Here is a 25,630-nt window from a genome sequence, read left to right as displayed (position 1 = left end):
ATTGAAAGGCTTACTATGCATAGCTGCAAACTCTGTAATTGAAAGGCTTTATAGATCTTCCCTCACATTAGTTTATGCTAATTGTTAAGATGGACGTTTCTCAGATGTTGAGAACACTCTTTCAAACAAACTTTGTGTCTGACATTTTTTCCAGATTGCAAGCAAATAAGTTATGACCATAACATGTACAGAAACATATTAGGACAGAGTTCATTATTTATAACACTACTTGGGGGAAAAGACAACATGTATTGTAAAACAGTGAAATAAAATATTCATTATTTCTCTTAAAAGATTTGAACCAAAATGTTCTGATAATTCCTCTTTTGATTTTTTTAGTTATCACTCATATGACACAAGATTGGCCACTTTCTCCATAGAAACTGCAAAATATCACCTTATCCCAGACTGGGCCCAAGCAAAAGAGACCAGCCAAAATATGGCTTCTCTAGAGATACCAACACAGGAAGTTGATCAGCAGGAAATAGTTCCTTCTGAGGACTCCACTGACAAGGAACCACAGATACAGGAAGTGGTTCTTCTGGACTGGGTGCAGAATTGGGACCAGGATTCAAGGGATTTGATTCTGTTGGACTTTTACATAAAACAAAAGGATAAAGGTGTATGGGGTAATATTCTTCCCACTTTAAATTAATTTGCTCATATACACAGGGTTTGGAACCTGCAGGGTATGATTGAAAAATTAAAACAAAAGTCAGCATTAAAATCAAAATTTTAGACCCCTTTATACATATTATAGGGCACAAACATCTGCTGTATATACTTTCTTATAGTATTTTTGCATATTGTTATGATAAATATAATGTTAGCATTTACAAAATTACAGTAACTACTGTAGTAAGGCTGGCAAAACATGCTTACATCGTATGCATGGTCTTATCATGATTAAACGTTTGAAATAGAAGATGTTGTGCCGGTTTTATTTAGGTTCCCCCATTTAAAAATAGGGCTTGGAGAAATCTTCCAATTAACATCCTAGAGTAACTGTGTGGTGACAGTGATATAAAATATATTAGTTTAAAGCTTCCTATTACAATCAGTTCACCCAGGTGCAGGCTAATTCTGATAAAAGATCATATTTGATATATGTGAACTATTTTCAACTGATCAGAAAAATATATTCTCTTAAACAGGACATTTAATATTCTACCATTCATATGCTGATTCCTTAAATAGCAAAATAATTAATTTTATGTGACCAAAGTATCAAATTATTTATTAGCATTTATCTTTGAAAGCTTCCACAAAAGCATCATATTGTTTTGCACAGGGTCCATATGGGACCTTGAATACCTTGAAAAGCCTTGAAAAATGAATTGTTCCCTCAAGGCCTTGAAAACACCTTGAAAATTCAAACTAGTATCTGGGTACCTTGAAAAGCCTTCATTTTCATGAAACCAAAAGGAATTAATAAATATTTTTTGTTTTACGGAATTAAATTTAAAAAATGGGGAAAAACAACAAAAAAAACAATCTCTCGCTAAGTTTGTGCAAGAACAGAAATTTTTCCACAGCAGGCCACTGCACAGTGATAAATTTTGAACTTCCGATTGTCTGAAGCCCGGATTAGCAGTGGTTTAAATTTGAATCATTCGCTTCGACATGGTTGGCTGCCAATTCCAACTTTGGTGGCTAGATGAAGAAAAATATAAAGTTTTGATTATGAGATCTTTCTCAGAGAGCTTTGCAAAATGCAAATTATGCCAGAATGGGAGAGAGTGCTCCTCGGACAAATACAGCTGAAGAAAAAAAAACAAGCTCATGTAATGTCACTAAATACTGGCAAAACAAGAAGCCTTCAGCATGAAATCATTTTTGACGAAAGAGGTATGTCTGTGAACACAGAGATTAAAGTTTTAAAATAGAAAATGTGTATTGTCTTAGTTTTGGATTGAGTGGAAATAGGACAGATGATAATTGCAATGAATACGATAAATCTAAAAATGTAGAATACAGCTAAGCTGAGATAAATATGAAATAGTTTAAAATATCCATACACTGTTTTTAGATAAGCGATAATATAAAAAACAAATATCTTTACTCTTTTGGGTTTATGAGGATGAGTGAAGAAGAAAGGAAGGTACTGAAAAAGACATTGAGACAATGACAGCTGCTGCTGATGACTATGCATTGAAAGCAAAGATCCATAGGAAAATTTCCTTTATCAAGACATCAAAATAATTTGAGGAAAAGTGAAAGGGACCAAGTGTCTAAACTTAGAGCTCTTGAAAAACAGCTTGATAACAAGCTATATGAACTAAAAAATACACTCTTATATATTTTGGACTTTGTAAATAGTGTAGTGTAGACAGAGTAAAATGAATTACATTATTCTAATGCCCAGATGTAGGATGTTTAATATTAATGGGAAAGATATCAATGATCATACTATTGACTTCATGTTTTAATTTTGTTTTTAAAAAAAAATAAGTTTGCAAGAAATGTTCCTCATATGAAGTAATAGTAAGTATTAACTTGTGTTTACATACAGTTTCATTTATGTATCCTTTAAAATTAATGTAATAATGTACCTTGAAAAACATAATTTTGTACCTTGAAAAACCTTGAAAAAAGCTTGAAAATGTTAAAATAAATATGCTACTAACCATGTTTGCAATTACTGTTTAAGATACAGAGGGATTTTCTTCCATTTGGGTACCTGCTGTGTTGATAAAATTTGTAAATTTTCCAAAATATAATAGTTTCCTTGCTCAGTGAGCCTAAGACATATAAAAAGATGTTTGTTATTTCCTATGTGAATCTGTAGTGCATAGAATAAGCTAAATGAATTATGACCCACATTACAATGGGGCTCTGGGGGCCCCAAGTGGCCAAGTGGTCTAACACACTCTCCGTTATGGATCACTGCCATCTCACCTCTGTCTGCATGGGTTCAAGTCTTGGATTCGGCCAATGTGGGTATGTGAGAAAGCTTGCCAGTAGCTTCTCGAGGGTCGGTGGTTCTTTTCGTGGATTTCCCGGGTTCTTCCTCCACGATTAATACTGGCTGCCATGTATAGCCTATTGTGTGCTGAAAAATGGTGTTAAACCCAACAACAACAACAACATTGGGGCTCTTTCAAAGGGAGGTAATCAGGGATCTTTCTGCAGCCTATAAGAATATTTAAAATTTCTGTTTTGCAAGAAGTTATTCTATGTCGTTAAATGGGTGTGCATACTGTTGGTAACTCTGGACTTAAATACTTTAGATAGGCACATCTGGCAATATTTTATATGCAGGTGCAATGATTGACATCAAAAGGAAGATATATCTTTTAATCAACTTCTGTTTTACAGACTTCAATTTTAACAGTTTGATAAATCAAGCTTTGCTTTTTTATGTTAATGAAGTTTCCTGCATAAAATTTTATCAGCTATGACAGGAAGACATTATTTTTGACCAGCTGCATTAAGGCAGAGAAAATCCACCCATGATAAAAACAGGGAAATGTATGAAAATAGGAAAAAATCAGAACCAATTAATATAACTTAATTTGCTATGTAACTGAAGCAATTTACCAATCTTTTTCAGTTTATAGATTGCTATCTTCTAAACTCGTTTAGTGCCCTATTTTTGTTTTATGTACATGTATCTGGTTTGATAAAATATAAGTGTATTTGTTATTGGGCAGAATTGAGTCCCAAAACTATAGTTTATTCTTCCCATGCCTTTTCATAATTGCATTCACCTGATTCCATATTTGAAGATCAAGAATTGTTTATCATACATTTTACATACTCTAGTTTATCACAGAAATGTTTTTTGGGAACAGGTGTTCTTAATAGTGCTACATAAAAGATGCAGTTGACAGCAGTTCAGAAAGCTTTCATTGGATACCTTTTTTAAATGCCCAACCTGACTGTGAGGGATACCTTTTTTAAATGCCCAACCTGACTACATTGGATACCCATTTTAAATGCCCAGCCTGACTACATTGGATACCAGTTTTAAACACCCAACCTGACTACATTGGATACCAGTTTTAAACACCCAACCTGACTACATTGGATACAAGTTTTAAACACCCAACCTGACTACATTGGATACCAGTTTTAAACACCCAGCCTGTCTACATTTGATACCTGTTTTAAATGCCCAGCCTGACTACACTAGATACCAGTTGTAAACACCCAGCCTGACTACACTAGATACCAGTTGTAAACACCCAGCCTGACTACACTACATACCTGTTGTAAACACCCAGCCTGACTACACAAGATACCTGTTGTAGACACCCAACCTGACTACACTGGGTACCAGTTTTAAACACCCAACCTGACTACACTGGATACCAGTTTTAAACACCCAACCTGACTACATTGGATACCAGTTTTAAACACCCAGCCTGACTACATTTGATACCTGTTTTAAATGCCCAGCTTGACTACACTAGATACCGGTTGTAAACACCCAGCCTGACTACACTAGATACCTGTTGTAAACACCCAGCCTGTCTACATTGGATACCAGTTTAAAACACCCAGCCTGACTACATTTGATACCTGTTTTAAATGCCCAACCTGACTACACTAGATACCAGTTGTAAACACCCAGCCTGACTACACTAGATACCTGTCTTAAATGTCCAGCCTGACTACACTAGATACCGATTTTAAATATCCAGCTTGTCTGTAGTGGATACCGGTTTTAAATATCCAGCCTGTCTGTATTGGATATCGGTTTTAAATATCCAGCCTGTCTAAATTGTTGTGCTGTAAATTAAACAATCTTAAGACAGTTCTTCAGCATTGAAAATAATGTATCTTGATTATGGTATAATCGCTCATATTTTTAATCAGAATTAATCTTAATTTGTTTTCCAGATTTCTCACTTGGTGGGTTCAGGGCAGATATTTTGTGGGGCTACCTGCTTAGTCATGATATGATATCTGTGGCTGTAGACTGGATTGAAGGCAGCTTCCAGCCCAGCAGCCCCCACTCCCCTTGGCCAGTTTCCAGTGTTGGGCCAGTCCCCGTGGAGTTCGTAGACAATCTTCAGTCATGTCCACCACACAGAAGTCACATTTTATTGAAAACGTTTGCAAGGTATGGTAAAACAACACGTTAAAGACCACTGATCTGACTAAAGAAAATTGGTCTGAATGTGCAGGTTGTTTTATTATAGTTGATAATTTTGCCTTTGCACTGAGTTGATGGTGATGAGCATTTGCATGGTGGATGTAATTGGGGACTGGTTTTATTTCAGGGATGGTAATAAAGATAAGTCTATCACTGTTCAACATTTTCTTTCATGGGGTGAAAAATGTTAACAGATGACTGATACAGAATGATATTCCGCTTATAATTTAATTTAATTATTCCTGTGCAAAATGCTTACACGGTTAACTTCAGTTGCATTTCCTAGAGTAAATATCCATGTACCTGATTTTGTTGTAGACTTCAACTCCTGTACTAATACCTTATCTTTACCAAGCTGTATTGATTTTGTTGTAGACTTCAGCTCCTGTACTAATACCTTATCTTTACCAAGCTGTATTGATTTTGTTGTAGACTTCAACTCCTGTACTAATTTGATACCTTATCGTTTCCAAGCTTTATTGATTTTTAAGTTTCTTCTTCAAAACCATTACACAGTTATAATACCTTAGGAGTAATATCACTATCTCATCATTAGTTCCTGGTTATTGTTCAGTTTTAAAATTCAGACTCCATTCAAAATCTGGGTCTCATTGGTCAGTGGTTTGATTTTATTCAGTCTGACAACATCAGCATATTTGCATTGAATATCACTACGAGTGTTTCATTTGTATGATTTTGGAGCCTGCTCTGATGTTAAAAGTTAAATTTTAATCTTGTTTACTTTGATGACTACAGTCCCTAACTTTAATGTACAGAATATTTTAATTAGTTGAATATTATTAATACCACTATTTTACATTTAGTTTAGCAATACAGCACACTAGAAAAGTTTAAAATAGTAGCCTAGGTTTTGTTTTTCATTTCTGTTTAGAGATTTTTGCTTTTTTCTGTGACAGCAGAATCTGAATAAAGTCAGTATTTGTTCATATGTTGCTTATTAATAACACCTTCAATGCAATTTTGGCTATATCATGCTGAGGAAAAGGAACTAAGTACCTTTCATAAGGACACATTGATGTAACTGACCCAGCCTTTTGTTCAATAACCGTGTACTGGAGGTGGTTCTTTGAATCTTTTTATCCTTAGTTTTCATCTCTTCAAAAAATGTCCCTCAAATGTTTGTTTTTTAATTTTATTTTCAGATTTGGAATTTTTTCAAGAGATGCTCTGGCTGACTTTCCCAAATTGCTAATACAGTTGGCCTTGTGTGGAGGTGTACTCACAATCCCCCACCCAGTGTCCAAATCCATCTTCATGAATGTGGACCAATTTCACATGGATATGGTGCAGCATTGTGTACACAAGAATCTGCCTGATCTGTTGTGGGATTACTCACATATGCACAGGTTAGTTAATATTCTCAGTTTTATGTACTCACTGAGTATTTATAATACTCCACTCAGTGCTCAAGCATCCATCAGTCAGACACATCAGTTACATTGATAAAGTATAGTTACATTGATTAGGTACATTTACATTGATAAGATAGTTGCATTGATGAAGTATAGTTACATGGATAAGGTAGAGTTACATTGATAAGGTACAGTTACATTGATAAAGTAGTTACATTGATAGGTACAGTTACATTGATCAGGTACAGTTACATTGATATGATACAGTTACATTGAATAGGTACAGTTACATTGGTAAAGTGCAGTTACATTGATACAGTACAGTTACATTGATAAAGTATAGTTACATTGATAAAGAATAGTTACCGTGTTAAAGTATAGTTACACTGAAAAAGTATAGTTACATAGATAAGGTACATTTACTTTGATCAGGTGCAGTTACATTGATAAAGTACAGTTACATTGATAAGTTACAGTTACTTTGATCAGGTGCAGTTACATTGATAAAGTACAGTGACATTGATAAAGTGCAGTTACATTGATAAGGTACAGTTACATTAAAAAAGTGTAGTTACATTGTTATAGTTACATTAATAAAATATAGTTACATTGATAAGACACAGTTACATTGATAAAGTGCAGTTACATTGCTAAAGTACAGTTTCATTGATAAAAGGTACAGTTACATTGATACAGTACAGTTACATTGATAAGGTACAGTTACCTTGATGAGGTACAGTTACATTAATAAAGTGTAGTTACATTACATTGTTAAAGTATAGTTACATTAATAAAATATAGTTACATTGATAAGACACAATTACATTGATAAGGTGCAGTTACATTGCTAAAGTACAGTTTCATTGATAAAAGGTACAGTTACATTGATAAGGTAGTTACATTGAGAAGGTACAGTTACATTGATAAGGTACAGCTTTGCCTGATCTGTTGTAGAAGTACTAACCTGTTAACTTCAGTTAGAGAACTGATTAATCAAGGTTAGATGCCCCACTATGTGTGTTGGTTCTCCAGTTTCAGCGTTCAGCAGTTAAGTATGGATATGGTGAGGCACTCATGTCAATTGAGTGCTCCAGATCTGTTATAAGATACTTGTACACACAGGTTTATGTAATCAGTCTAATTTTCCTTGGAGTATGTAGCATAAAATACCAGAATATGTCTGTTTGTATGAAATACAGCACTGTAGCAGCAGGAATCTAGCAGATTGGTGATTAGAATATGTACGTGTTCAGTCTTTTTTATACTTTTTATTCACCATTTTCAGTACAGGTGTTCACTGAATAGGTAATATGTAACAACCATTGGTGTCTACCAGTTTGCAAAGTGTATCATAGAGTTCCATGCCCACTGGGAACTGCCATATTTTGTGGAATGCACACACACACACACAAATACACTCACACAGAGGCGTGAGGATATTTATGTAAGTACTCACAGAAAACTTAAGGTGTCACACTCTGTAGCACAGTTACTCCCATGTACCATATTGTTCAACTTCTACAAAAATATGGTGTCTTTGTCCATAGAAATCCTGATAATGTGTGAGTGTATTCATTTAACTCAAAAGAAAGTTGACCTGATATATTGTGAGTGCACTCATTCAACTCAAAGGAAGTTGATTTACACAGGCTGAGTATCCAGACTCACTGGTTTATTTACAATCTTGTTTTTTATTCTTACTTAATAGTCAGGAAAGACGCTCAACCTAACTATCGTACAATAAAAATTGATTAAAATTATTAGGTTGCATAATAAGACTCTTAAATATTTATTTAGTAAAATGCTCACTGTATTGTAAGATTAAAAAAAAAAAAGATTTTATTTTTAGTTAATTTTATAAGTCTTATCCATGCCATATTTTTAATTATAGGATAATTTTACAGCATTTCCATACTTTGTCGTCATTTCAGATTGTCTGCAGTTTTTCTTCAGACTCTTGAACAAGGATTTTCCAGTCAAACATGGCTACCTCTCTTTACCAGTTTTTTCTGTCTTTCTGGTAAAAATAAAGGTCAATATGGGTCTGTATTGTACATGATATGAATGCCATGCTATGGCTAATATTGGTTTATGTAGTTTTTACAGTTTTTTTAAAACTCATCACACTTTATTTTTATTTGCAGTATTTTATTCATTCTCAGCTTCTGTTATGCTTGTCCATTATTGAAATGCATGTACATAAATGTTCTAAAAATGAAATGCCCTGTAAATAGAATTATATGAAGAATATATTATATTTTTATCAATATTATTATGGTACATGTTTCAAAAATATTTTATAAATACAATCAGATCAACCCAATCACAACCCCCATAAACAGTATTTTTGTGTTAGTCTGATAATTACCTATTTTACAGTCCAGATTTTTTTTAACATGCAAAATTACAGATATGCTAAATGAAGTTGGAACATTTGCTGTATCACAGCGTAGCAATGCTCCTGTGTGTTTTTCAAGAAATTGCAATTTCTTAAGTGGACCTGTTAATGCCATGTAATGTCCCGAGTCCAAATCCAATAGGGTCACTCAGATAACCATACAGTTGCTTTTCTGCATTACTTTGAAGCTTTGATTATACTGAAATAAATCAAGGTATAAAGTGTATCATATTTTATACGGAAATAAATCAAGGTATAAAGTGTATCATATTTTATATGGAAATAAATCAAGGTATAAAGGGTATCATATTTTATATGGAAATAAATCTAGGTATAAAGTGTATCATATTTTATATGGAAATAAATCAAGGTATAAAGTGTATCATATTTTATACGGAATTAAATCAAGGTATAAAGTGTATCATATTTTATATGGAAATAAATCAAGGTATAAAGTGTATCATATTTTATACGGAAATAAATCAAGGTATAAAGTGTATCATATTTTATATGGAAATAAATCAAGGTATAAAGTGTATCATATTTTATATGGAAATAAATCAAGGTATAAAGTGTATCATATTTTATATGGAAATAAATCAAGGTATAAAGTGTATCATATTTTATACGGAAATAAATCAAGGTATAAAGTGTATCATATTTTATACGGAAATAAATCGCCCACAAATTCAGATTATGAAGCTTAGGTTTCCAGCATAAAGTGTATCATATTTTAGTGTGTCAAAAAGAACTGTTGATCCTAAATTAAAACTTGACAGTTGCAACTTCAAGGACACATACCTTAATTACTAAACTGTACTTGCTACATACGAAAACTGCAAATAAGGAATTAAAGCTATTTAGAGTTATAGATTCAGAAAAGTCATTACATCAAAATATCATCATTTCAGTTTGTTTGCAGCACTAATGGTTATAGGCCAGGAAAGCTTACCTGTAGTGAGTCATCTTTCATCCATCTGTTTATCATCACTGCTTCTCCTAAACTTCGTAGAGGATTGTGATGAAACTTTCCACATGTATTCATCCTAAGGTCTAGTTGTCCTAAATGAAAATTGTACTGCTCAGATGTCCAGTATAGCCATTTCAGCAGCCATCTTGAAAATCTTGTTGTTGCTACTTATCATGGATGGATGGTCATATTGACATGGGTTTTTCACTAGAAAGCTTTTGTTAATGGATGGTCATATTGACATGGGTTTTCACCAGAAAACTTTTGCTAGATGGATGGTCATATTGACATGGGGCTTTTCACCAGAAAACATTTGCAGGATGGATGGTCATATTGACATGGGGTTTTCACCAGAAAGCTTTTTGCTAGATGGATTGTTATATTGACATGGGGTTTTCACCAGAAAACTTATCCTAGATGGATGGTCATATTGACATGGGGTTTTCACTAGAAAGCTTTTGCTGGATGGATAGTCATATTGACATGGGGGTTTCACTAGAAAGCTTTTGCTGGATGGATGGTTAATTTGACATGGGATTTTCACCAGAAAGCTTTTGTTGGATGGATGGTCATATTGACATGGGGTTTTCACCAAAAAACTTTTGCTGGTGTCTAGTTGGTTCTGAATGAAAATGGTGGTCACAGACATCCCTTATGGCTGTTACAGTGGTGATCTTGAAAATCTTGTTATCACTTCCCCTAAATGAAGGATCACTACAAAACAAAGGATTATATGACCATGTGGTTTTCACCAGAAGACGTCTTATGATGCCTAGTTGCGCCAAAATCGAAATGCAGCTGCCTGAATACACAAAATGCTAACACAGTGGTCATCTTGAAAATCTTATTATTGCAACTTCACCTGAATGGATGGTTACATCAGCATATTTATTTCATTGAATGGAAAGTCGGATCAGCATGGGATTTTCACCAGAAGAATAACTATTATATATGGTTTGTTTTAAAGAACCATCTTGAAAATCTTATCACTACACCTCCCATACAGATGGGCATATTGACATGGGTTTTTTTTCCACCATCTTGTGGTGTCTAGTTGGTCCACAGTGAAAATAATGTCGATCTGACATGGCCACCATAAGGGCTCTTATCATTTCTCTGCAGAATTGATTTTCATTCTCCCCAAAGGCATTTGTGATACCTATTTGATCTGAACTGCAAATGGTGCCAGTCTTGTGTCAAATATAACTGCCATGATGGCCTTCCTGAAAATTTTCCTGTTGCTGCTCTTTTGGAATGGATGGCTATATTGGCATGGCAATTCCAGCAAAGATCTGCTTTGTTTGTTCTACATGAAAATATTGCCAATCTTACAGCCAGTATGGCCACCACAATGGCTAATTTAAAAATCTTATCATGCAAGAATATCAGAGATGGTTTTAGCACTTAGAAGTCAAAAGGAAGAAATAGTCTTATCTTGAATTCCAGCAAATTCTTATTTGGTCAGTTGAGTATCAATCCTTTCAAGGAACTCTTGTTTAAATTATTTTGAATTGTACAGTGTAATTAAATTAAAATCAATGTGTAAAATCCTCTAAATAATATTCATGCTTTTAATCTATATCTTTGTTTTATATAATAGATACACCTGCCATTTACCATGCTAGCCTTTGCAACACGGCATATGTGTGGGGACCGGAATATTCCTCTGTTTCATCTCTGATTCAGGGAGGACATGTGCTGGCAGCAATGGCTACTCTCATGTACTCTGCAGAGCCAATACATCAGGTAAATGCATCAGAGTCTCTTTGTAAGGTCTTCTGGCCATGTAGTCGCAAAAACATACAATACTGATGGCTCTGTTTGTTTTCACAATTTTTAACAGATATGAAAGACTTAAAGTAATGCTTCAAATTTTGGATCATTGAGTTAGATTTAAATTATGGTATTGATAAAGGATCTGGTCTTTAAGTGACAAAACTGAGTACAAAAATTGAATGCATGCCAAAATGTTAAAGATTTTGATTTTTTTGTAACTATGCTTATATTAAGGGTTTGAAGGAAGCAGTTTCGTAGTTATCTTATTGTATCTACATGTATCTTGCATTTTCATAAATGATCATGTGAGACTCTTAGTTTAATGTTTATTTCGTCTTGTCATAGACCCCATATCTTATAGAATGTCTTTATTCTATCCATTAGCACAAATTCATCATTGCTACCACTCCTAAAGTAGTTGGAGGAATGCTATGAACCTTTACACACACATTCATCGCAAGGTCTAGTTAGTCTTAAATTAAAATGGTGTCACTTCAACATCCAGTATGGGCATGACAGCAACCATCTTGAAACTCGTATCACTGCTTCTCACATCAACATGGGTTTTCACTATGTTACTTCATATGATATTCCATTGGGCCTAAATAAAAATGGTGCCAGTATGATTTTCAATATAGCCACCATGACAGCCATTTTGAAAATCATAAATCATTTTATTGCTACTTCTCCAGAATGGAAAAGTAATATTTAAATTGGGTTTTCACCAGCAGACTTCTTATGATAATGAAAATGATGCCACACAGCTATCCAGTATGGCTGCAAAAGTAGCCATCATAAAATACTTGTTATTGCTACATGTTTTGAGTGGAGTGTCACATGAACATGGCTACAATAGCAGTCTGCTTGAAGGTGTTTTTCTCTTGAATAGATGCCCATGTTGATGTGTTTTTCTCTTGAATGGATGCCCATGTTGATGTGATTTTCTCTTGAATGGATGCCCATGTTGATGTGTTTTTCTCTTGAATGGATGCCCATGTTGATGTGTTTTTCTCTTGAATGGATGCCCATGTTGATGTGTTTTTCTCTTGAATGGATGCCCATGTTGATGTGATTTTCTCCAAAAGATTTCTTGTCATATCTACTTGGTCGTAAATGAACATGTTGCCAAAATAGCCATCTTGCAAATAATGAATGTACAGATTATTGGGGGGGATGCCAGAAGATTTTGTCTTGATGTCTAGTTCCTCCCATATGAAAATGGTGCTGATCTGACATCCATCATCATCACAATCTTCAAATTATTTTTATCACTATTCTTCTTAAAGGAACATGGGGTTTTTGGTGTCTAGTTGGTCTTGTTTGAAATTGATGCTGATCTACATTCCCATATGGTTGCCATGATGGCCATCTTGGTAATCTTGCTCTCACAACTTCTTCAGAATGGATGGTCATATTGACATAAGATTTTCACCAAAAGATTGATATGCACATGAAACTAGTGTCAATCTGTGGGCTAAGATGGTCAACACAGTAGCCATCTTGAAAATCTTGTTATTGCTACTCCTGAATGGACGGTCACATCAGCATGAGATTTTCACCAAAAGACTTATTATGATGTCTACTTGGTCCTCAGTAGGAATGGTGCTGATCTTAAAGCCAATATGATTGCTACCTTTTTTAAATATGGTTATAACTACTGCTCCTACAGAGAAAGTCATATTGACATGGGGTTTTCACCATAAGACTTGTTATGGTGTCTAGTTTAGGTCTTTTTATCAGTATTTCTCCTGAATGGATGGTCATATTGATATGGGGTTTCACCATAAAACATCTTGTGCTGTCTGGTTGGTACAGAAATAAATGATATTGATCTGACATCCAGTATGGACACCATCTTTAAAATATTGTTATCATAATGACATGAACTTTTTCCCAGAATCCTTGTTTTAGTGTGTGGTTTTCCCAGATTGCTTTTTTTTTTAGAGTTTGGTTTTCCCAGAATATTTTTTATGGTGTGTGGTTGGCCCTGAATGAAAATAATGCAGATCTGACATTCCATATGGCTGCCATGGTAATCATCATGAAAATGTTTTTGTCACTACTCCTCCTGAAAAAATTACATATCAGTGTGGGGTTTTCACCAAGAAGCTTCTTATGATGTCAGCTTTGTCCCCAATGAAATTGTGCTGATCTTACAGACAATATGGCTGCCACAGTGGCTATCTTGAAAATCTTGTTATAACTGAAGAGTGTCTTGGTTTCAAAACTCAACAGTTAGAAAAAAGAAATGCTCTTGTCAGAATCCTGAAAATTCTTTTGGCCAGTAAATCCTCAGCCCATTGTTTTTCGGGCAGTAAATACTCAGACCATTGTTTTTTGGTCAGTAAATACTCAGACCATTGTTTTTTTGGTCAGTAAATCCTCAGTCCATTGTTTTTGGGCCAGTAAATCCTCAGCCCATTGTTTTTTAGCCATTAAATCCTCAGTCCATTGTTTTTTGGCCATTAAATCCTCAGTCCATTGTTTTTTGGCCATTAAATCCTCAGTCCATTGTTTTTTGGCCAGTAAATCCTCAGCCCATTGTTTTTTGGGCAATAAATCCTCAGCCCATTGGTTTTTGGCCAGTAAATCCTCAGCCCATTGTTTTTTTGCCATTAAATCATCAGTCCATTGGTTTTTGGGCAGTAAATCCTCAGCCCATTGGTTTTTGGGTTCAATCACTATTGTGTCTCTTTTTATTGGAAAACCACTATAAGTGGATAGCATTAGTGGAGATAATTTAGTAGAATTTAATTAAAGTCAGTTCCATTAATTATACCATAGCTACTCTCTTGTATGCAACTATAAACTGCACAGACCCAGATATATTGTTAACATAGTCACATATTAAATTGATATTTAGATGTTTCAGTCTGTGACTCAAAGGGACTAAAACTTTTACAAAGATTGGTACCCCATGAATAAAATTAATTTGTACAGCATTCTTGGTTTGCAATCTGGCCACGCTACCATTAATAGTTGTTTTATTTTACAGGTAACTGATACTAATACAAATTATGCCCTCAACTAATATTGGAAAGCTTGGGTTGGTGGTGTTTAAGATATAGTATTATAGAGAGATTTGATACTTATACAAATTATCCTGCAATTGTGTTTTATGATATACTTGAACGAAATAATTGAATACAACTTGTATTTGATTTACTTCACCAAAACATGTAAAAGCATTGAAATTCAAGAAAAGAAACCAATGGAAAACTGTTTTAAATAGTATGAGGAAATCCATTCACTTTATGAAGAAAAAAACATTGAAAGTAACTATCTTTACCTGAGAAAATTTGGAATATGTGTAATCATAGTGTCAGAAATATGTGTAACCATAGTGTCATTGAAATATCTATAATCATAGTGTATGAAATATGTGTAATCATAGTATCCTAGAAATATGTGTGATCTTAGTGTCCTTGAAATATGTGTAATGTTAGTATCCTTGAAATGTGTAATCATAGTGTCATTGAAATATGTGTAATCATAGTGTTGTTGCAATATGTGTAATCATAGAGTTGTTGCAGTATGTGTAGTATTAGTGTTATTAAAATATGTTTAATCATAGTGTCATTGGAATATGTGTAATCATAGAGTTGTTGCAATATGTGTAATATTAGTGTTATTAAAATAGGTATAATCATAGTGTCATTGGAATATGTGTAATCAATGTCCTTGCTTACATTCTCTCATTTCAGGTGACCAGTGTTGCACATGCATTGAAATCCTTCGATAACTTACCGTCAGAGGTTGTAGAGATGGCAGTCAAATCTTACCCCAAACTTCATGCAGCACTTTTCCCCACTTCAGTCCAAGACTCTGGTCAGAAGGATGTCACAGTCTATCAACTTCTCGTGGTATTGTATTGATTCTTTCTCTTGAATCATGTCACAGTCTACCAACTTTTAGTGTTATCTATATGACACCTTCTGTTGAAATCATGTCACAGTCTGCTGACAACTAGTCATTGATTCCTTCTGTTGAATCATGTCACAGTCTACCAAATTTTAGTGTTGTCTATATGACACCTTGAAATCATGTCACAGTCTGCTGACAACTAGGCATATTGGGTCCTTCTTTTGAATCATGTCACAGTCTACCAACTTTTAGTGTTATCTGTATGACACATTCTTTTGAAATCATGTCAGTCTGCTGACAACTAGTCATATTGATTCCTTCTGTTGAATCTTGTCAGAGTTTACCAACTTTTAGTGTTATCTATATGACACATTCTGTTGAAATCATGTCACAGTCTGCTGACAACTAGTCATATTGAGTCCTTCTGTTGAATCATGTCACAGTCTACCAACTATAAGTGGTGTTGTTTGATTCATTGTACTGAATCATGTCACAGTCTACCAGATACTAGTAGTATTGTATTGATACCTTCTTTATAATCATTTGCAAGGTAATACAATTTTACTATATTTCGATGAATACCATACAGGGTCCTGTTGGTATAATGCTTTTCATCTTTACATTGTTCCATATTCATTGTAAAAGTTGTTTCAGTGATTTTAGAAACAGTACCAAATTGTTCCAAACATTTCTGAGAACATTTTAAAGTCAGGATAACATTGTACATAAGAACTCAATACTTTTACCAAAGCTTGGAAGCTTTACATGTGGTACATTTAGTTTCTTACTTTGAAAAATGTTGATATGCCAAATGTACATTGGAGCATGTCACACCATGGATATGCCTCAGGCTGTTTATGTGTCTGTCCACTGTTGATTTCTGCATAATAACTTTTTTTCTAAACAGTGTATCTTGACCTGAATAGCTTATGGCATTCACTTGAGAGAAGAAAGAAATCTTTTGAATTTTGGGGTCAAAAGGCCAAAAGTTAGGGTCACATTGACTCAAAGAAGAAATCTGATTTCATCAGTTTGATTAATCTTAAGACTTACTCATAAGAACTGTCAAAACATTTGGGGTTACTGAGTTTGTTGATTTAATCACAAAAATTAAAATTCTTGACTATATATTATGACCAAAGTATGTTGTTGGCTGGCACTTAAGGTGAGAATGGTTAGGAAGAAGTCTATCAATTGAATGGGTTGGAATATCAGAAGGTCATAGGTTATGGTCAAAATAACTTAGATTTTAAAAAATGGTTTCTGTATAATCATTATAATAGATTTTTAGACCACATATTTTAATTGAAGTTTCTGGTTATGGTGATGCAGATGAAATCTATTTTGGTATTAAAAAGTCAGAAGTCTAGGTCACTGTGACCTATATATGAAATAAGGCATAATGATCTTAGTTCAAGACAACAAACCTTGACCAAACTCAGTGGATGGCTTATACCCAGGGTAAGGAAGAAACCTATTGAAAAAGTTACAAAAATTGAGATCACTGACCTAAAATAACTTTAATTACAAACTACATAAAGTTACTAAACTTCTTGGATGGCATGTTGTTATGGTAAGAAAATAAAACTAGATGTTCAGCTTTACAGTTTCAAGGTCATGGTCAAAATGACTGCCAAAACAAAACTGTTTTACATTGTAACTATGTTTTACACCTTTATCTTTCACAAAATTTCAAGGTCATTGTGACCTATCAGTCAGTACCGTATGGAAAGAAGCATGCCTAGCTGGTGTCTACATATATAACCATTAAACATGGGACAAGGACGTAATGCAGTGTTTCCTGTACTCTTCTTGACCATGAATTTACTTTGTATTTCATATCATGAATTAAATGTTTTATCAGGTATAATTTTTTATCAGGTATAATTAGTAACATTACATGAAGAATACCTGTAAATGAATGATTTTTGTCACAAAATGTTGCTACAGTCAAACCCGTCTACAGCAGCCACCCATGGAAAAAGACAAAAGTGGCCTTTGTAGACTGACTTCTGAAGGCAGGTATAGCTCTTAAAATTTGACAGGGTGAACATAGAATGGCTGTTGTGTCCAGTTGACCACTAAGCTCAGGCGACCTTTATGTTAATTTGACTCTATCTGAAAACATGATATGTTAAAAATATGAAAGATACTGTGACATACCACTCAGAAAATTTTTAGCTTTTTATGTTGCATGCTTATAAAAGACTTTGTATATAGATAGTGACTATTGCCCTCAAGCCCATGGTGTTTGTACGTCATACTAACTTTACTGATGTCACTACAACTTGATACTGTGTAGCAAATAGCTTGAGACTACATTTTTTTTAATTAAAAAGTTGCAGGAATAATAAAAAAATTAAAAGTACAGGTATGTCATTGATGTTTGAAACATCGCAAGATGTTTCTTGTCAACACTTATAATTTTATATTCTTCACACATCCAGACTGATCTACATCCATCAAAAAACATAACAATGTAATAAATATCATTATGATTACCCAGAAGTCTCTTTCAGACAGTCAGATCACATTGGAATGGGATGAGGATGTTATGATAGTCTAACATGTAACAAATAGCAACACCTTGTAGCAGACGATAGTCTGACATACATGTTACAAATAGCAACACCTTGTAGCAGACGATAGTCTGACATGTAACAAATAGCAACACCTTGTAGCAGACGATAGTCTGATATACATGTAACAAATAGCAACACCTTGTAGCAGACGATAGTCTGACATACATGTAACAAATAGCAACACCTTGTAGCAGATGATAGTCTGACATACATGTAACAAATAGCAACACGTTGTAGCAGACAAATTTTAGATAACAAAGATTGAATCTCAAATGTAAGTTGCTCAAATTGAATATCTGTTGAAATACACTGCTCAGATCCTCTTTTTTACCATAATGATTTTGATTTCAGGGTAATGCTCCATTTGACCCTAGCAGATTGTTTGGCTGGCAGACAACAAATGATTGTGCAGGAGAGGGTAAGATTTTCCTGAAGTATCACACTCCACTTAGGGCTTGCAAATTGGACTTAGTCATGGCACTGCCTGTTAGGACTGCAGATAGGACTTGATCATAGCACTTACTGTTAAGGATGGCAAATTGGAATCAAGTATGGCGGTCCATTTGGGTTGGCAAATTAGACTCAATCATTGCACTCCATTTCAGGCTGGCAAATTGGACTCAATCATTGCACTCCATTTTGGGCTGGCAAATTAGACCCCATCATGGCACTCCATGAACAGTTAGAAATATAAGTACAGCCAGTTGCTATTAACACCATCTATGGTTAAATCAAACAGGTCTCAATCAGATGAAAGCTTGACTCATTTTATATGCCCACCAAAAGGCAAAGCATATATTGTGAGGACATCCCTCTTGTCATATATCCATCTGCTTCCTTGTTAATTTCTTCTGAAAAAAATTGGTTGTATACAACTTGCCATTGCCAGATTTTGTAGATAACTTGCACTTGGGATTAGGAAGAACCCTGTTGAATTTAGGAATGAAAAGGTCAACGGTCAAATTCACTGTGACCAAAAGAACAAAAGGGACTTCCACATGGTAATATTAGCTCTGCGTCACAGACCTGATCAAGCTTTATGGAGACTTGCACATGGGTAAGGAAGAAGCCTTCAGATTTTGGGATCAAAAGGTCAAAGGCCAAGGTTACTGTGACAAAGAAGGAAAAAGGTTTCTGTGCACTTGCTTTAGTTAACATCACTGACCTTGACCAAACCTTGTAGATGACTTACTTTTTGAGTAAAATGAAACCTGTTGATTTGGGGATCAAATGTCAAGGTCACCATGATAGAAAAAATGCAAAATACTGCACAAAACTTTGTTTGTGACCTTCATTACCTTCACTTAAGTTTGTACATGGCTTACACATTGGGTAAGAAAGAGGCTTATTGATTTTGGGATCAAAAGTCAAGGTTACTATGACTGAAAGAAGAAGAATGTTGCTTAAGTCCCTGGTCATAAAATAAAAACGCTTGTATGATTGCTTGTTTTCCATTGTTAAGCATTTGTCCATCATAATCCATCCATTTTAGCACAAGTTTCTTATCACTACTCCACATAAATTACTTGCCGTGAATCTTTACACATGTACATTCATGTCTTGTTAGGCCTAAATGATAATATTGAACTCAGACAACCAATAAGGCCACCATGGTGATCATCTTGAAAATCCTGGTATTACCTTGTCTCCTGAACAGGTGGGTCAACATGGGGTTTCCACAAAGAGACTTCTTATGATGTTTATTTGGTCCTCAGTAAAAATGCTGACATCTTGCTTTTTTTGCTGTGGATCTGACATTTTCCTTTGGTTGCTGTGGATCTGACATCTTGCTTTTGTTGCTGCAGATCTGACATCTTGCTTTTGTTGCTGAAGATCTGACATCTTGCTTTTGTTGCTGCAGATCTGACATGTCGCGTTTGTTGCTGCAGATCTGACATCTTGCTTTTCTTACTCCTCCTGAACAGATTGTCATTTTGAAATGGGTTTTCAGCACATGACATTTGACATGGTCCAAAATGAAAATGGTGCCAATCTGATGGCCAATGTGCTTTATAATTTTGTTACTAATGAATGGACAGTTATATCAGCATGGGGTTTTCACCAAAAGACTTTGTTGGATGGCTCTTTGGTCCTATATGAAATGGTCTCAGCCTGATATCTAATTGGCCCTAGACATACAATATAGATGCCACAGTAGTGATCATTGAAATTCTTTATACAGCTACTTCTTCAGATCCAATAGTCTTATTGCAGGCATGGACAACTTCCTTCAGGGCATGGGCAACATCCTCCAGGGCTTGGGCCAGATTATGATCTTTAAAGCCACACCCTATTAATGGAAAAAACCAGGCCATGGACCGTATTTTGCCCTCCTTTCTCGTATATTCATAGGGTTTTCATTAAAGACCTTTTTATGATATCTAGTTGTCTTTAAATAAACTGGTTCTGATCAGTTTTAATCCTCTTGAAAATCTTGTTGTTACTACTTTAGGATCTCTGCAAGGGATGGTCAGATCAACATCAGGTCTTCTCATTTTATGCATTTGGTCGTTAATGAAAATCATGCCAGTATGACCTTCCTGAATTTAAAAATCACATAACACCTACTTCAAAATGGATATCCATACCAGCATTTTAAAAAGAGAACTTCTTTCTTCCATTGTAGTGATTCTTATATTAAAATAAAGCTCATCTAACTTCCAGAATGGCTGCCATGATGGCCATCCTGAAAATCTCTTTATGGTTACTTCTGCTGAACAGATGGTTTTATCGGCATGTTGTTTTCACTGCAACATTATTTTAGCAATATGTAACTGGTTCTGCATGAAAATGGCACTCGTCTAACCTCCAACAATTCACCATAGGGGCCATCACAAAACTGTATCATTGCTTCTCTTTCATGAATGGTGTCATTGGAATGGGGTTTTCACTATAACATTTTTCTTGCAATGGTTAATTATTTTTGAATGTAAATGATGCAGATTGGACTGCCAACTCATCTACACTTTTTTTAGAGGAGTTTTGAAAAACAGACCTAATTGAATTTTGGGTCAGATCAGTGGTCATTTCTTGCATTTTTATATTGAGCTTTTAAAGGCATTGACATTTACCTATAGCTACATTCCAATAAACCAGATGTTGGTAGCGCTGTGACACTGATTGTAACATAAGATTTCTTTACTTAGCTGTACTTGGCTTATAATACAAACAAGCACAAATGAATTTTTTTATCCAATGCTGTTTGTGGATACTTCCAGTGAATATTTTGAATATCGCCACTTAAATAACTTTTTTTTCTTCAAAAGTATTAATTATTTATTTAACCAACTTGGCACATGAGTATATCTTGACATTGTCTGAGACAAATTTGACAATATTCTGTCCAAGAAGAGTTATGAATTGCACTTATTGGTATCTTTTTGAACATATTAACTCAGACATATAAGAAAATGGTTTTGTTTCCAAACTTGACATGTTGGAGTTTCTAAAGAATATCGAAGATGGTTTCTATACTCAGCTTTTGAAAAGAATAAGGAAAGAAATATGTTTCCTATTGAACTGGTTTTTAAATTAGAGTAGACTGATTGTATTGTTGTTGTTGTTGTTAAACATGATATTATTTATTGTGATTTGTTTGTGATTGTTTTCAAATCATGGGGGAAAAAGTGCTAGGCTTGGCAGTGAGAAGCAGGGACAGTTAGCCGACCATAAATACATATTTTTATTTGCCTAAAAATCAGAAAATAAAATGAATTATCTTGGATCCATAGAAATCCTTTACAGATAGTAGAACATATATTGTTCCGTTAATGGTGCTGGTCTGAAATTACCCAAAATAATGCATTTCATGTTATGCGCTTTGCACATTTTATCAGATTTTACCATATGTGTCTACCATGTGCTCAACATGTCATCTGTTAAAGTGACAGAGAAACAGTTTAAATTGTCAGGTCAGAACTGATTGGAATCCCCAGCTCTCATTGGTCAAAATTGTGCACAACTATTTATTACTTTTGGCATGGCAGGCTGCTGTAGTTGAGATTGAGCAAAACTTTTTGTTATAATTTCAATGTACAAGATTAATTTTTATGGCAGTGAAATTTCTTTCTAAAACATTCTACTTACGTTTAGTATTGCTAACTTTTTAACACATTAATATAATAACCAGTCACTGCCTAACTCATTGCATGTCAAATTTTCATGCAGTCTTTGCCTGGTTATATAGCTTGATTTTATGTGGCAAAATCATCAACAAATAATGATTAATAAATGATGATTCATGTTATTGTTGATCAATAATTTTTACTTCAATCAATATCTGATGTGACAGTAATGTAAGTTAAAGTAGGCAATGCTCATATTAGATTCTCCCCCTGCGGGTCATATTAGATACCCTTCCTGCGGGTTATATTAGATACTCCCCCTGCGGGTCATATTAGATACCCTTCCTGCGGGTTATATTAGATACTCCCCTTGCTGGTTATATTAGATACTTCCCCTGCGGGTCATATTAGATACCCATCCTGTGGGTCATATTAGATACTCCCCCTGTGGGTCATATTAGATACCCTTCCTGTGGGTCATATTAGATACTCCCCCTGCGGGTCATATTAGATACTACCCCTGCAGGTCATATTAGATACTCCCCCTGTGGGTCATATTAGATACTCTCCCTGTGGGTCATATTACATACTCACCTGCAGGTCATATTAGATACTCCCCTTATGGGTCATATTAGATACTCTCCCTGTGGGTCTTGTTAGATACTGTTCCAGCGGGTCATATTAGATACTCTCCCTGTGGGTCATATTAGATATTCTCCCTGTGGGTCATATCAGATATTCTCCCTGCAGGTCATAATAGATACTCCCCATGCGGGTCATATCAGATACTCTCCCTGCGGGTCATATTAGATACTCCCCATGCAGGTCATATCACATACTTTCCCTGCAGGTTTGGAGAATGCAACCTAAAGTAGGTCAGATACTCCCCCTGTGGGTCATATCAGATACTTTCCCTATGCGTCATATTAGATACTCCCCCTGCGGGTCATATCAGATACTCCCCCTGCGGGTCATATTAGAAATTCCCTCTGCAGGTCATATTAGATACTACCCCTGCGGGTCATATCAAATACTCTCCCTACAGGTTTGGAGAACGTAACCTGAAATAGGTCAGAGATGCAACTTAAAGTAGGTCATGGTTATATAAGATACTCCCCTTGTGGGTTTGGAGATATACTTAAAGTAGTTCATGGTCATATTTGATACTTCCTCTGCAGGTTTGGAGATGCAACTTAAAATAGGTCATGGTCACACTTGATACTCAGATTCACCCTTCTGCATCTCATAAAAGGCAACTAATGGAACTAATGGAGGTGCGCCACAATTTAGGTACAGTCACATAATTCACTGACACTCAGCACAGAATGAAACTTTGGCTTGGTGGTTGACCGTCATTTGTGCTGGGCATCTTGAAAGGTGTTCCAATTAAGGTCTTGCACAGTTTAAAATGATTGCAGTTCTTACAGAAAAAGTTTTATAATTTAAAGATTTTACCTTGTTTTATCTTTATTTTTCATGTGCCTTTCTTAGTGTTTGCAACATCTCCACATTTTATATGTTGATCCATGGTTGATATTTACTTTTGATTGGAATGATTTATTTTCCAGAGGAATTTGGCAGTGCAATTTTGCTGTCTTTTGCTTGATACTGTATGACTGGGATTCTGCTGATTTGTTGTTAAACCCTATTCATTCATAACATACCAATTAGATTCAAACCTGACGTTTCAAAATCTTATGTGTGTTTATGTGAATTCCTTTTCCAGCTTGACATGTATATTTAAATATCAGTGTATCCTTTTCCAGTCTTTCTGGTTAATACCTTGTTCATATGCACTAGTTTGCATGTGTATGCACCAGTTATGTATGTCACCAGTTCACATGCATGCACTTTACATGTGTTTACATCAATTTACATGTGTGCGCACCAGTTTACATTGTGTGTGAGAAAATTTTGTGTGGATCAATTTACATGTGTGTACGCAAATTTACATGTGTGTGTACATTTTCCTATTTAATATATATTTAAATGCATTTGTAAATTTTGTCATATGAATGGATTTACCCACTTATTTATACAAAAAATCTACATGTCATGTAAATTTGCACTGTTGTGGATTTAGTGCAGAATCAAATTAGTGCATGTGTAAATTAGTATAATAAACAAATTTCATCATGTGAATTCATTGCAGGATACACACCTGCATATAAAAATGTAGTAAAAAAGTTACATGCTGTTCAGTTTTAGAATTAGGGAAGTTTTAACAATAAGTCTCTTGTAAATAGTTATGCAGTTCTGGTAGTATTATATGTACATGTCAATATATCTGTTGCAAGAAATATTTTATCATGCAGGCATGAAATGGATGGGTTGTTAAGTTGTTGATATGTCATTTGTTAGATAATAACATATTTTGTCAGCATGACATTGATGGGTTCAGTTGTTGATATGTCATTTGGTAGATAATATATATTTTGTCAGCATGAGATGGATGGGTTAATTTGTTGATATGTTATTTGGTAGATAATCAATATATTTTGTTGGGCTTGGCATGAGATGGAGAGATGCATAGGTTATTACATTGTTGATGTGTTATTTGGTAGATAATATATTTTGTCAGGCTTGGCATGAGATGGAGAGATGGATGGGTTATTACATTGTTGATATGTTATTTGGTTGATAATCAATATATTTTGTCATGCTTGGCATGAGATGGAGAGATGGAAGGGTTATTACATTTTTTATATGTTATTTGGTAGATAATCAATATATTTTTTCAGGCATGGCATGAGATGGAGAGATGGATAGGTAATAGGTTATTACATTGTTGATGTGTTATTTGGTAGATAATCAATATATTTTTTCAGGCATGGCTTGAGATGGATTGGTTGTTAAGTTGTTGATATGTTATTTGGTGGATAATAACCTAAACATTTGTATCAGACATGACCTGAAATGGACAGATGGAAAGGTTGTTAAGTTGTTACGTCATTTGGCAGATTATAATCTATATTATTATTTTGAATATACTTTGAAAACTTTGTTGTTTTGGGTATTACGCTTCTCATTATTTTTATTCATTGGTGAAGATGGAAAGTAAAAGGATAGAGCAATTATGGATGACCCTGCCAGTAGGGTATAGTATTTGTGTGCGTGTGTTCGGATATTAGACAGGATTATGCCAATTTGATGTTAAACCATATTCATGCATAACATACAAATTAGATTCAGACCTATTTATTCTTATGTTACGTGTTTAGGCTTTAAAAAAAACTGACAAAAGAAAGAGTGAAAACAACAACCTTTGAAAAATTTAACAAATAATTTATTTCTCAGGAAAAACAATGTAAAAAATGGAAAAGAACTTACAATTTTAAGACTCAGATCCAAAAATAATTCAAGAATAATCCATGAATTAAATTTTAAAAGCCTTAGTAATGAAATATTCTGATGAATTCAAGTTTGAGACCCGATGAAAAAAATAAGATGGAAGGCGATGACGTATGCTGTATCTGTACAGTGCTGTTGTCTTCAGTTCCTT

At 34.6% G+C, this 25,630-nt stretch overlaps 1 protein-coding gene across 2 annotated transcripts in view; it reads left to right on the top strand.

Moving 5' to 3' along the window:
* LOC149800574 (spatacsin-like) overlaps positions 1–25,630 on the top strand; it is a 174,567-nt gene that overhangs the window by 37,476 nt on the left and 111,461 nt on the right. Inside the window, exons 10-16 of one of the 2 annotated variants that reach the window (XM_089954521.1) lie at positions 340–629; positions 4,846–5,068; positions 6,265–6,468; positions 8,406–8,494; positions 11,443–11,588; positions 15,323–15,481; positions 18,416–18,482. In XM_089954521.1, coding sequence (XP_089810647.1) covers positions 340–629; positions 4,846–5,068; positions 6,265–6,468; positions 8,406–8,494; positions 11,443–11,588; positions 15,323–15,481; positions 18,416–18,482 — 1,178 coding nt within the window. Of the gene's footprint in view, positions 1–339; positions 630–4,845; positions 5,069–6,264; positions 6,469–8,405; positions 8,507–11,442; positions 11,589–15,322; positions 15,482–18,415; positions 18,483–25,630 lie in introns of both variants that reach the window. The other variant, XM_089954520.1, reaches the window with a different exon arrangement.

Source organism: Sinohyriopsis cumingii, chromosome 4 (genome assembly GCF_028554795.1).
Source record: "Sinohyriopsis cumingii isolate HCF-2022 chromosome 4, ASM2855479v2, whole genome shotgun sequence".
Classification (NCBI taxonomy): Eukaryota; Metazoa; Mollusca; class Bivalvia; order Unionida; family Unionidae; genus Sinohyriopsis; species Sinohyriopsis cumingii.
Note: the sequence above shows the minus strand (reverse complement) of the source record. Positions and strands in the feature narration are given on the sequence as shown.